The 12,758-nt window shown below is 39.0% G+C and overlaps 1 protein-coding gene across 1 annotated transcript; it reads left to right on the top strand.

Annotated features, from left to right (window-relative positions):
* Positions 1 to 1,018: 1,018 nt before the first annotated feature.
* On the top strand, positions 1,019 to 11,130 carry LOC307034335 (transmembrane protein 272-like). The gene is made up of 5 exons (XM_079673128.1): positions 1,019 to 1,114; positions 7,656 to 7,736; positions 7,834 to 7,884; positions 7,987 to 8,193; positions 10,418 to 11,130. Exons 2-5 carry the CDS (start codon positions 7,673 to 7,675, stop codon positions 10,624 to 10,626), a joined length of 531 nt encoding a protein of 176 aa, XP_079529254.1. The 5' UTR covers positions 1,019 to 1,114; positions 7,656 to 7,672; the 3' UTR covers positions 10,627 to 11,130.
* Positions 11,131 to 12,758: the final 1,628 nt, after the last annotated feature.

Below are 12,758 nucleotides of genomic sequence, written 5' to 3'. Positions count from 1 at the left end.
GCAAAACTGAATTATTATTTTTTTTGCAGGACTGCAAACAGAATCGAAAACAACACACTGTGTGAGACTAAGCATGAACATTTATTAAATGTTTTTCCTATTTTCCTCCGTTTTGATTACATGTAAATGACCGAGATAAACTGCAGCATTACTGGAGCTTATCGCTTAAGAACACTACTGTGTGATACTGAATGTGGCCACACCTCTGTTCCAAATGCAAACAATCCAAATCTAAGATAAAAGGCTATGGCTTGGTCAACCTTTAACTGTACTCATTAACAGTATTTGTATATTTATTTTAGCTTTTACTACAGGTGTAAAATCTCATTGAGACACAAGGTCTCATTTTTAAGAGAGACCTGTTCAGTGGTAACACTACCACACAAAGTTACAGACAGACAGGACACTAAACACAGAGCCAACACTAAAATACAACATCGTCAAAAAAGTAGTCATTGAAATCCATATACAGTAGTCAGATATAGCAGGTGCAAACACCCACAGATGATTTCTCCAGCTTTTATCCGGAGCCTGTTTGAAGTGTTGAAATGTGGTTTGTTTTATGTTGCTCTAAGATGAGTTTCAAAATGCTGTACTATTAACAAGTGTTCATTTTTTACATTCTATGCTGTGATACTATACTATGATACTATACTATATATAACTTGCATAGCTTTGACTTATACTCTTTTTAGATTGCAGCTTTTGAACAGAAAATCATGAGTTTCTAAAATGATAATTAAGTGTTGAACTACCAAATAGTATATTAGGTATGGTATTCATAATTAGCTCCATCCTGACAACAATAGGAGTAATGTTATTGTAAGAATAAAAGGAAATGGCCATTCTGCTGCATAATACTTTTACTTTATTTAATTGTGTGTTTTTGTGTCCACTAGTATTTTGTACACTGTGATATTGATGCTTTTACTGAATTAGAGGAGCTAAATACTTATCCCACTTCTGAGAAACAGGCCTCTAGTTTTTAGGTCTACAGTCAGCTGATGGACATGCACGCTCCTGACTCCGAGAGGTGGAGTTCCTGCAGCTCACGAGGCGATGTCAGACTCACAGTTGCAGATTACGGGAAGGAGGAAGACTGACTAACAGCAGGGTAAGTGTCCTATAACAAAACAATTAGTCACTTTTGTGCATTACAATATTACGTTGGCACTTTACGTGGTTATTCCGCAGTTGAAACCCATTATCTGGTGTTAGAAGTTAACTTTATGCCGGTGTGTTAGCGGGGTGTGGCAGGTTACATTTAACTTTTTACTGAGAAATAAAAGGCGAGGCCACAAATAGATGTTATATTTCCGGCTTTGACAGCATTTATTTATCATGCTGCGTAACCTTTGCCAAAGTTTTGGACATTTGAACAAAATAGAAAGTGGTCAGAGTCGACTTAAATGTTGTAGGGACTACAGATGAAAAGTAGCCTCTTGGCTAACTCTGGCACATTTACAGAAATGTTCATTAATGTGCACTGTCCCTGTTAAATAAATTAATTTAAAAAAAAAATAGAGGCAATGTTGACATCAAATACTAAATCTAATTTAATATCAGTTTAGTTAACTATCCTAAATTGGACTAAAGTTATATTTCAGCATCACATATTTTGTCTAATTGTCATACTACATTTCTTCTTCGTTGTTCGCTTTAATGTTGTAGTTTTTGTGCACAGGTTGTCACTTGTTGATGGTCAAACTGGCTTTCATAGGAATCTAGTCAAACCACTTAGCTGTCATTTGGCGTTGTACGTTTGTGGTCATAAACAACAAACAAGACTGTATGCAATTCAGGTCCTAACACTTTATTTAGGAAAACTAGGATAGTCTAGGAAAACTAAATTGAATTTATTCTGGGATAAATCAACTGACCTGATTAAATCACTGTAATGAGCAGCAACATGCATGTATAATGTATTCTCTTACCCTAAAAACTCACCATTTCTTTAACTTATGTGTAACAGAAATACCATTTAAATCTAGGATCTTTTCATGAGTAATTTCCCTAAATACCTCAAGGGATTGTCACTGATTTGACATCCTAATCAGTTAACTTGGGATTGTGAAAAGAGATAAGGTATATGACTCAAACAGGAGCCATTGAAAAAAACCTTATCATGTTTCAGGTGTGGCATTTACAAAGAAACAGACCATCAAGAGGCATTGTGGTCTAGTTGAAGACAATTAGTTACATTGTGGGAAATCAATTGTAATGTGAAAAGGACATATTGATTGCTTACCATAACGTATTAATTTAGTGAGAATGCTGACACAGCATTCCAACTATCTGTTATGCTACGCACGAAATTCTTTATTATTCTGCCGGGTTATTTTTCTTACTTTTATCATTCATAACTTTCATATTCCCAGAGATACATCCCGTAATACATCCCATTTTTAACATGGAAGTAAATGGAGAACTCTTCAGACTTCAACTGCTAACTGCTCCTTCTTCAACTGCTAACTGCTCCTTCATACTTTCACTCAGAAACCTCATTCCAACTTTAAAATGTCACACATCTTTCCGACATTATTCGTGTAACACAACTTTTAAATCTGATTCTTACTTTTAGAGATATTAAACATTGTTCAGACCTTGCTAAAGAAGCCTTCTTCAAATTTTAGAGTGCGTGATGTCACAGCTAGAGTGGAGGACATATTTAATTTTGCCTTCATATTTTTCTTTTAAACCTGCCATAATTCCCAAACCCTACATACATCCTATCAGCACTCAACATCACCGACACTGCACTCTCCTGGCTAAAATCCTACCTCACTGACAGACATCAGTTTATCAACATCAACAACTGCACCTCCTCCACTGCTCCTCTGTCCCAAGGCGTCCCCCAGGGTTCGGTGCTTGGTCCCCTCCTCTTCATCCTATACATGCTCCCCCTTGGCAAAATAATTAGTCGCCACAGCCTTCAATTTCACTGCTACGCCGATGACATCCAACTTTATATCTCAACAAAAACCATCACCCCCACAACACACTCCACTCTCTCAGAAATAAAAGCATGGATGCAAACAAACTATCTCCAGTGCCAAATCAGACATCATCATCATCGGCCCCCAATCCCGTACCAAAGCCATCCAGAATTTCAACTTCACCACTGACAGCCACACTCTATCTCCCCCCCTCACATCCGCAACCTCGGAGTCATCTTCGACAGTCAGCTCAAATTCAACCACCACATCAATCACATCACCAGGACCGCCTTTTTCCACCTCAAAAACATCGCCCGTCTCCGCCCATCACTCTCCTCCTCTGCTGCTGAAAGCCTGATTCATGCATTCATCACATCACCACTCGACTACTGCAATAGCATCCTCTACGGCAGTGGTTCTCAACTGGTGGGTCGCGACCCACTTTTGGGTCGCGGACCCGATTCGAGTGGGTTGCAGATGTGTGAGTGAAAAAAAAAAGAAATAGGAAAAAAAAAGATTCCTTTTTTTTTTTTTTGTCAAAAAGTCAAACTTTTATTTTGAAGGCCCGATTTTCTAACGCTGTGCATGCAGTAGGCGTTGGACCGAAAGTACCGGAGACCATAAACGGTTGTGAAAACTTCTGTCACATAGTGATCATCTTCTCAATAAAACATCTTTGCTGATGTTTTTTTGAGTTTTCTGGCCAATCAGAATCAAGATTGTTGCCGGAAGTCCCCACGGACAATAACTTTGCGGTATAACTATTCCTTATACACCCATGGGTACAACTTCAGATAAAAATGAACACATAATGAAATATGACCCCCGGTTTGATGATTGACAGGTCACAGAACAATGGGGGCTATCTACCCTTACCCACAATTTCAAATCTCCTCTTTGCTCTTCTCTTTCTGTGGAGCAGCAAGTTCAGCTGTCAAAACAAAGTGAAAAACAAATAATGGCATAAAATATTATTAATATGTTTTAGGGCCGGGACTTTAACGCGTTAATTAAGATGAATTAATTACACAAAAATTTACGCGTGAAAAAAATTAACGCATTTTAATCGCACTTATTTTTGCACCGCGGAACGTTTCTCACTGGATGAGTTTCAGGGGTACCGATTATACTGGAGCACCAGCTAACGTTCATGACTTCAGACAACAACAAACCACAGTGAACAATAGTCAAACATGAACGAAGAAGCTGATGAGACCGCTTTGGTTGGCCCCGTGGATGGGACATTTTGTTTTAAAAAACGGACGGATGGAAGCGTCGATAAGAGCACGGTTGTTTGCAAATTATGCAAAAAGGAATTTGCATATCACCGCAGTACATCAAGCCTCAAGTATCACCTCAATGCAAAACATATAGCAGCTAGCGTGGAAGCTAGCGTGGACGTTAGCCCGACTCGGAGTACAAGGACCCACACCCAATTCGCGTTGATCAAACAGTGGCCTATGCAACAGAGAGATTTTATTTTTCATCAGGATATTGGAAGAATAGGAGGGATTGAGGTCAATCACTGGCACTTTTTAATTTTATTTTAATTGGTACACTTTATGTTGAACTATTTATTATGTTGTTGGTGCAACTGGCACTTTATGTTGAACTGTTTATTGTTTTGGCCAAGATATTGAGAGAGTTGGACTGAAATTGATTAGATTTTTTAAATCAACTGTTGGTAAATCAACAAAGTCTGTTATGGCCTCTGAAGCAACAGAGAGATGTTTTCTAATAGTCAGGGTTTCCAATGTTCTGAATGTACTTGAAAGTATTGTGTTTTACTTAAAAAACAAAGTGTTATAGTTTACAGAAGGTCTACCTACCTATAGGCTACCTGAATCTCTGAAATGTACTATATTCCTAAATATGCTATTGCTACACTTTATGGCAAAAATTGCACTTTTCTGTTGGTCTTGGTTAAGTACCACCTTAAAAAAAAATAAACAATGTTTTGTTGCTTAAGCTTATGTATTCAGTCATTATTCAATGGTATACTAGAATCCATGTGAAAAAAATTGCTTCTCACTGTTCTCAGGTCATATATTTATATGTGATTAAAAATGCGATTAATTTCGATTAATTAATTACAAAGCCTCTAATTAATTAGATTAATTTTTTTAATCGAGTCCCGGCCCCAATATGTTGTAATACATCTATTTATTTTCTTCTCAGAATGTACCAGAATGGGTAGTTTATAATATATGTTAGTATTTCAAAAAATCTCCTGGGGGACAATCCCCCCAGACCCCCTTTCTGGGGTTAGGTTTTCAGCACGTGTGCTTTTAATGTTATACAGTTCAGCTTTGATTCCATCATCTCATTAAACCTTATTTAAAAGCATTATTTTGTTCTGTGAAGGGATATAAGGGATATATGCACTGTACTTCACTTTAATTAATATTGTATGCTGCAAAGCGTATATATTACTGCAGGATTTTTTGTTGAATTGATTTGAGTGGTTAAAAATGTCGGGTCGCGATCTATTGACTGAGGAAAAAGTGGGTCCCGAGGCCTGACCAGTTGAGAACCACTGCTCTACGGCATATCATCCAACCTCCTCAATAAACTCCAACATATCCAGATCTCTGCTGCCCGCCCCCTCACCCACACCCGCCCCCGAGACCACATCACTCCCGTCCTCCAGAACCTCCACTGGCTCCCCGTCCGTCAAAGAATCAACTTCAAAGTCCTCCTCATTACTCACAAAGCCCTCAACAATCAGGCCTCCCCCTACCTCACAGACCTGCTGCACCAGCACACCCCTTCCCGCTGCCTCCGCTCATCAGAAGCCAACCTCCTATCCATCCCCACCAACATCAATCACCGGACCTGGGGGAACAGAGCCTTCTCCGTCGCTGCCCCCTCCCTCTGGAACTCACTCCCACAACCCATCAGAGACTGCACTGACCTCACCACCTTCAAAAAACTCACCTCTTCAATCTGGCTTTTAATGTGCGATTGTTTTTGGATTATTTGACTTTAACTAAAAACTAACTTTATTTTCTTGTTCTTATTTCACATTCAAGTCCCCTCTATTCATGAACCCTTTAAAGTACTCATTTCATTTCAAACCTTTATTTATCCAGGTGTATCCCTTTTTCAAGGGAGACCTACTCAGCCACACCACTTATATACCACGTGCGACTGTTGCTATGTGAGTTAATCTTTCAAATACAAGGTTGCTTGTTTGATTCAAGCTCTTGTAGTTAATATGTCAAGGTATTTATCCCTAACATGTTATCAGCTAACTAATGACACACACTCAGAGGATCTTTATAAACGTTTTTAGTATTGCACATCTTTAAACATGACTCTTATAAATGACTTTTAAAACCAGCGATGCACTACAGTGTCAGCTTTTCTAAAATAGAAACTTCAATGTTCACATCTTTCTAAATGATTCTACTTTTCAATGACCTACAAATAATCCTAATAATAATAATAATCCCATTTTCAATCTTCCAACTGTTCATATTTTTTGGTCAATCAACAAACCTGTTACAAATGTGTTGTTCAACAAATTTGAGCCTTTGCCACATTTATTTGATCACCATGGAAACCTTTGATCTCTGGACACGTCATTAGCTCAAATATAAACACCTGTGTCATGGAACACGATGTCATAACTCAAACTGACATGCTCAGAGCAGCAGACTTCAGATAATGGTTAATGGTGTGTCATCATATGCCGTTTCCATGGAAACTCATCCCTCGCCATAAAACACGATGTCGCTGTGGACACGGTCCGATCGTCCCCCAAACTTCACTTGTATATCACCGGTCCATGACTCAACGGCTTTACGCCAAATCTGAGATCTCACCCTTGGCTGTTGCCATGGAAACGCATCCCTCGCCATAAAAGACGATGTCGCTATAGCTCCTATGAAAATGTTCAAAAAGTGCTCAAACTTCACGTGTGCTAAAAGTCCAGCTGTGAAGACATCTACGGGACAGTTTTGAGATTTCTTCAAATGTCGTTGCCATGGCAACACAATGCTCGCCATGAAACACGTTTTTCTCATAACTTCAGTGAAAATGCTCCAAATGGCCCAAAACTTCAAAGGTTTGGTAACGATGCAGCTATCAACGCATCTAAGCGTATTATGGGATGTCATCAAATGCCGTTGGCATGGCGACAGATCATTCACCATCAAGTTAGTTAAAAAGTTTGCAGTTCAAACATTCTGCTGCTTTTCCAAGCCTTTTTTCTTTCTTTTCTTCTCTCATCACACATTCAAGCCCCCAGTGTTCATGTATCATTGCAATGTAAATTCTTCACTTTCTTCTTACACATTGCATCTCAGCATAGCAGTTTAGCGTCAGCTTTTCAGGATAAAGCATTCCCACTAGCAATTTCTTAAGGAATTGCATTCTCTAGTTAAGAAAGTACTCCTCACACCGGCATTGGAATTCTTTAACACTGTCAGTGACAATGGAAAGTACAAAATATATATATTTCCTTAATTCAATGCATTCTTCTTTTTCAAAACAAGTTGTCTACATTGTTAAGACTAGACATTATATTTTAATGATGTAAATATATTATATTTGACCAACAAGAATGACGAATATTCCCTGATTTCAGCTTCTTAAGTTCCTGTTTTTTTTTTTTGGGGCTGGCTAATAGAATATCACTGTCAGCGTCTAGACTTGTACTTTTTAACAATCAACACAACTGTCTGCTCAGTTTTGATCCTTTCTTCTTTATTTCAGAACCCTCACCACTGAACATGTCGAACATAGGCATTATTAGTCGCATCCGCAGCACTCCTCAACCCCCAACCCCCGTACTAGGTGAGACCACGTGCACGTCTGTCATCGGTTCATTTGACTCTGATTGTGTACAGTGAAGACGCTTTAAGTGTTTTTTAATCTATTCTTTCTTTTGCAGCTGTTTCAAAGTTGTTTTTCTGTGTCATACCCATTGCTCAGATTGCAATTGGTAAGTGAGCGATTCATTTTACAGATTTTGTTTAACTGATATTATATTTGTAATGTTTGTTAAGAATGTGGATAAATGCAATGCCACCCATGTGTCCTCCAGGTGCTGTTCATCTGCATGACTGTCCGAGGGAACACTACATCCCCATCTATCTGATAGTGGTTGGGGTATTTGGCCTGGTGCTCTCGCTGCTCTCCTGCCTGCCCTGCGCTAAAACCCCCGAAGATGGAGACACCAGCCCGCTCAATCGAATCTGCGCGACGTGGAACTCCTTAACATCTTTATTTCTCTTCTGTTGGTTTATTGCAGGTGAGTTTTAAATAGCTTTGCACAGACAAATGAGTGACATATAGTGACATCCACTCAAAATTAGCATCATATCACAGTCCCATAGGGTGAGGCTCGAGATAGGGAAGCTAATATTTGACCAACTATCATACTTGTTTTACCACAAAAGACGTCAATGTTGATAACAGCCCTGAAAACCCTGAAAAACAATAAAGCAAAGGTGTGACAGAGGGCTGGATATTTATAGCTGAGCTAATGAATTTGACCCAACCAAACAAGAACAAATAGCTAAGTAGGCTCCAGGAAAACAAGCTTAAACGATGCCAGGTGAATATGCTACTTTAACATAATTGAACTTCAGGTTGCAAACATTCCATACAACAATACAAGCACAACAAACTACGTTAATAAAAAAATGAAATGCATAATTCACTACTAAAAGCAATCACAATCTAAATCAACTACAAAAAGAAGGTCCTCCTCAGGGGTTGCTGGACAAGTGGATATGTGTACCTAATAACGGTGTATAAAACTGCAGGTAACCATTGCACTACAACTTGTTATGTTAAGTATCTCTGGTTAAGCTAATCTAACTTTAAAACAATATTCATGGCTTTTCACAAAGCCTCCTTTTTTCTTTGATTAGCCTGTTAAGCCCCATGGACCCTTCGGCGGGTCCGAAACCACAACATCTGCAAGCAACAGTGTCTGAGGGATTCTTAAGATTGAATAAACTATGAATTTTTTATATCCATGTAACGGGAAGAAACTCAGCTAACTGATGATTTTTTTTATTTTTAGCTAAAAAAAACACAAGACTAACTCTGAGCCTCTGAATTAGCCCTGAGCAAAGCAATGCTAACGCCGTTAGCACAGAACTCACGGTATAACACCCTTATTACTTATCATAACTGCACATCCAACCCATCGATTAGCATTGTGAGATTCCACAGATTCGATAGGTATCTGTATCATCACTCCATGATCAGAATTCGCGACATGAGAAACAAAAACAGACATCAAAACACGTGACATTAGGTAGCCAACACGGCAATATGTCTTACCTTTGTTGTTGTCTGATCAAAAGTTGTCTTCAATGGCATTAAAACGATAAAAATGCTGCTGAAGGTTAATCCATAGGTTAATCCAATGTGTCTGTGTGACTTTGAAATGATTTCTGATAATCCATCAGCAATAAACCTAGTTTTAAGTTTTCAGATTTCAGAGCGTAAATTAGGTTTCGCTTTAAAAACCGAAACTTTGCATCAATCTTGATAAAGGGTACTTATTATATGTTGTACTTTGGATTCCTTAAGCTTTTATTCTACTAACCCATCATCCAAGGGTGGTTTTCACTATAAGTAAAAAATAATTTTTGGACGGACACTATAATTTACAGTTTTGTTGAATCTGTATTTTCTATAACATAAAAAACATCCATATTGGTTCTGACTTTTCTATATCCAACTCACAGGTTTATCATTACTTTCAGATCAAAGATTATTAATTTACCCCTTTCAGAAGTGAAGTTATTGTCATTTATTGTGGAAAGGTCATTTTCGAGACCTGAAAAACAGGCTTGGGGCTTAACAGGCTAGTTTAGACAGGAGGTTCTCCTGTCTAAATTCTCCTTAGTTGCATCTGCTGTAGTAACATATATTGGCCACTAGATGTCCATCTATGTCTCAGAGATCCCCTCCCTTTTTCAAATTGGCACAGCTGCTCATGCAAACAGGTTCAGCCTATTGTCCTACAGTCCTTAATGTCACAGCTTAGGGAGCCAGTCAGCTGAGGTTGAGTATGCTTATGTTACATATTATGGTCTGATATTCACTTCACTTTCTACCTTACATTAAATAAATTACACTACTCTTCTTAAAAACAAAAATTGCTAAAAGTTGAAACTAAAAAGTAAGACCCACAGAGGGTTTTCCACATGCATACAATTCTATATCTAGTTTGATATTTACAACTTTTTAGCGTAAGGCTCCAAGTCATACAGCTTGGCAATTCACACTTGGCAGAAGTAGCCAATTGCATCAAGCGAGAGGCGGGCTTTACTACTTAACCACTCCCTACCTGTGTGTTGATGCTGCTAGATAGTGAGAGTGCCTATTACGTTTAATGCTGCTTCATACAACAGTTAATACAGGTAAACTGGGAGGACTGAATGTGCATGGTGACCAGAAAGACAATACAAAGTTAATAGTTATATACAGTTTACTTATCCTTTTTCTTTCTCTAGGTAATGTGTGGATATACTCTATTTATCAGCCAAACTACAACAAGAATTCAACAGATGTGGATCCGTACTGCGACAGGACACTGTACCTGTTTGCTTTCTGGACCACCACCCTAGTCTACATCCTCCTGGGGGTGTTCATGTTGGGCGGCTGCTTTGTCTGCATCTGTCTGTCCCTGTGTGGCCATGCAGACGCAGATGATAATCCCTAGAGACAAACCAACCAATAAGGAGACAGGAGGAGATTTTGCTCCTGACGCTATTAACGTTAACAAATCATACATTGCAACACGAGACCAGTAGAGCAGCGCAGGAATGAGTCTTAAAACCCGGAAATTAGTTAGCATTTTTGCACTTTTGGTTCCCTCATCTCAAATTCATTAGGTTTTTGTTCAAAGGTTTTTTGTTAGATACCTGAAGTAATACTGTGGTTATGACAAGCTTAATAAATACGATCATTTTGTTAAAATATATATCAGTAAATATCCCAATCAAACGGGCTTCAGCTCAGTAGGGCCTGGCTCATTTCGTGGCATCTGCAGGCAGTGGCAAGTACTTCCGGCATCTGCCACAGAGGCCGCTACTCCGTGGTATCTGTGGCAAGTATATGCCACAGATGTGGTATCTGTGGCAAGTATATGCCACAGCCACAACTTGCCGTGGCAAGTAAATGCCACAACCATGCCAGTATATGCCACAACTTATATATGCCACAACTTGCCGTGACAATTATATGCCACAACTTGCCGTGGCAAGTAAATGCCACAAGTTAAGAGTTAAGAGAAGGTTTACGGTAGCTGCCACTCGCCTTCCGTGGCAAATGCTGATATTTAAACCCGTATTTATCGCGTAAAATGTCGCTGTTTTGGCATGACTTTATCGGACTGATCTGTACACAAGACTGATGATCTGTTACTGATGGTCCGATCATATTTTTTAAAAAGATTAAACATATGTTCAGATTTTACTTGGAGAACGTGGTTTGTTAAAATAAATAAACGTGCTATTTTTATGATAATACTCAAGATATATTATTAGTAAGTTGACATAAAGATCTAACATTGTTGACCAGAGGTGGGAAATAGGCTAACTTGTATACTCAAGTACTGTACTTGTGATTTAGAAATAGCCTAGTTGTACTTTAGTTGAGTATGTAAATGGTATGTTACGTAGTAGGCTACTTACCCCACTACAACTCAGAGGTAAATTGTGTAATTGTAGCCTACTCCCCTACATTTATTTAATACGCTACATTTAGTTACTTACTACAGATTCTGATTAATGATGATACATATAATCAAGTCTTAAATCAGACTTTATAGTTACTCCTGGAGTAAATTCACGAGATACCCTACTACAGTATACACAGTCATTAAAACTAGCTGCACCTTTACCAGCTTTGAGAACACTTTCATGATCAATCATTATAATGAAAACATGTAATATGCACTTTAAGTATATTGTTATGCTAATCATTTTGCGCTTTTACTTGAGTAACATTTTAATGCATGACTTTTACTTGTAACAGAGTATTCCAACATTTAGGTTGGCTACTTCTACTTTTACTTCACACTAGAACCACAAGGGGTAGCTGTATAGCCTACCTAAAACCACCAACGTGTCAAATGAACGAATGCATTGATTTTCAAGGTACAATGTTATTTTATTTATCATACTAGAACACAATGAGTGTTGCCACTACATCGCCGTGGCATGTGCCTTGGCATTTGTGGCATCTCCCACAGAGGCCACTACTCTGTGGCATCTGTGGCAAGTATATGCCACAGATGCCACAACTTGCCGTGGCAAGTAGGCTATATGCCACAACTTGCCGTGGCAAGTATATGCCACAACTTGCCGTGGCAAGTAAATGCCACAGATGCCACAACTTGCCGTGGCAAGCATATGCCACAACATGCCGTGGCAAGTATATGCCGCAACTTGCCGTGGCAAGTAAATGCCACAGATGCCACAACTTGCCGTGGCAAGCATATGCCACAACTTGCCGTGGCAAGTATATGCCACAACTTGCCGTGGCAAGTAAATGCCACAGATGCCACAACTTGCCGTGGCAAGCATATGCCACAACTTGCCGTGGCAAGCATATGCCACAACTTGCCGTGGCATTTGCGCATGCTGAACGGGAGTTGCCACAAGATGCCAGAGTTAAGAGAAGTTTTACGGTAGCTGCCACTCGCCTTCCGTGGCAAATGCTGATATTTAAACTCGTATTTATCGTGTAAAATGTCGCTGTTTAGGCATGACTTTATCGGACTGATCTGTACACAGGACTGATGTGCGATCTCTATTTTTCAAAAAGATAATAAATTATCATTTCTATTCA

This window comes from Notothenia rossii (genome assembly GCF_949606895.1).
Source record: "Notothenia rossii genome assembly, chromosome: 3".
NCBI classification, from domain to species: Eukaryota; Metazoa; Chordata; class Actinopteri; order Perciformes; family Nototheniidae; genus Notothenia; species Notothenia rossii.
This window is presented reverse-complemented; position numbering and strand designations above follow the sequence as displayed.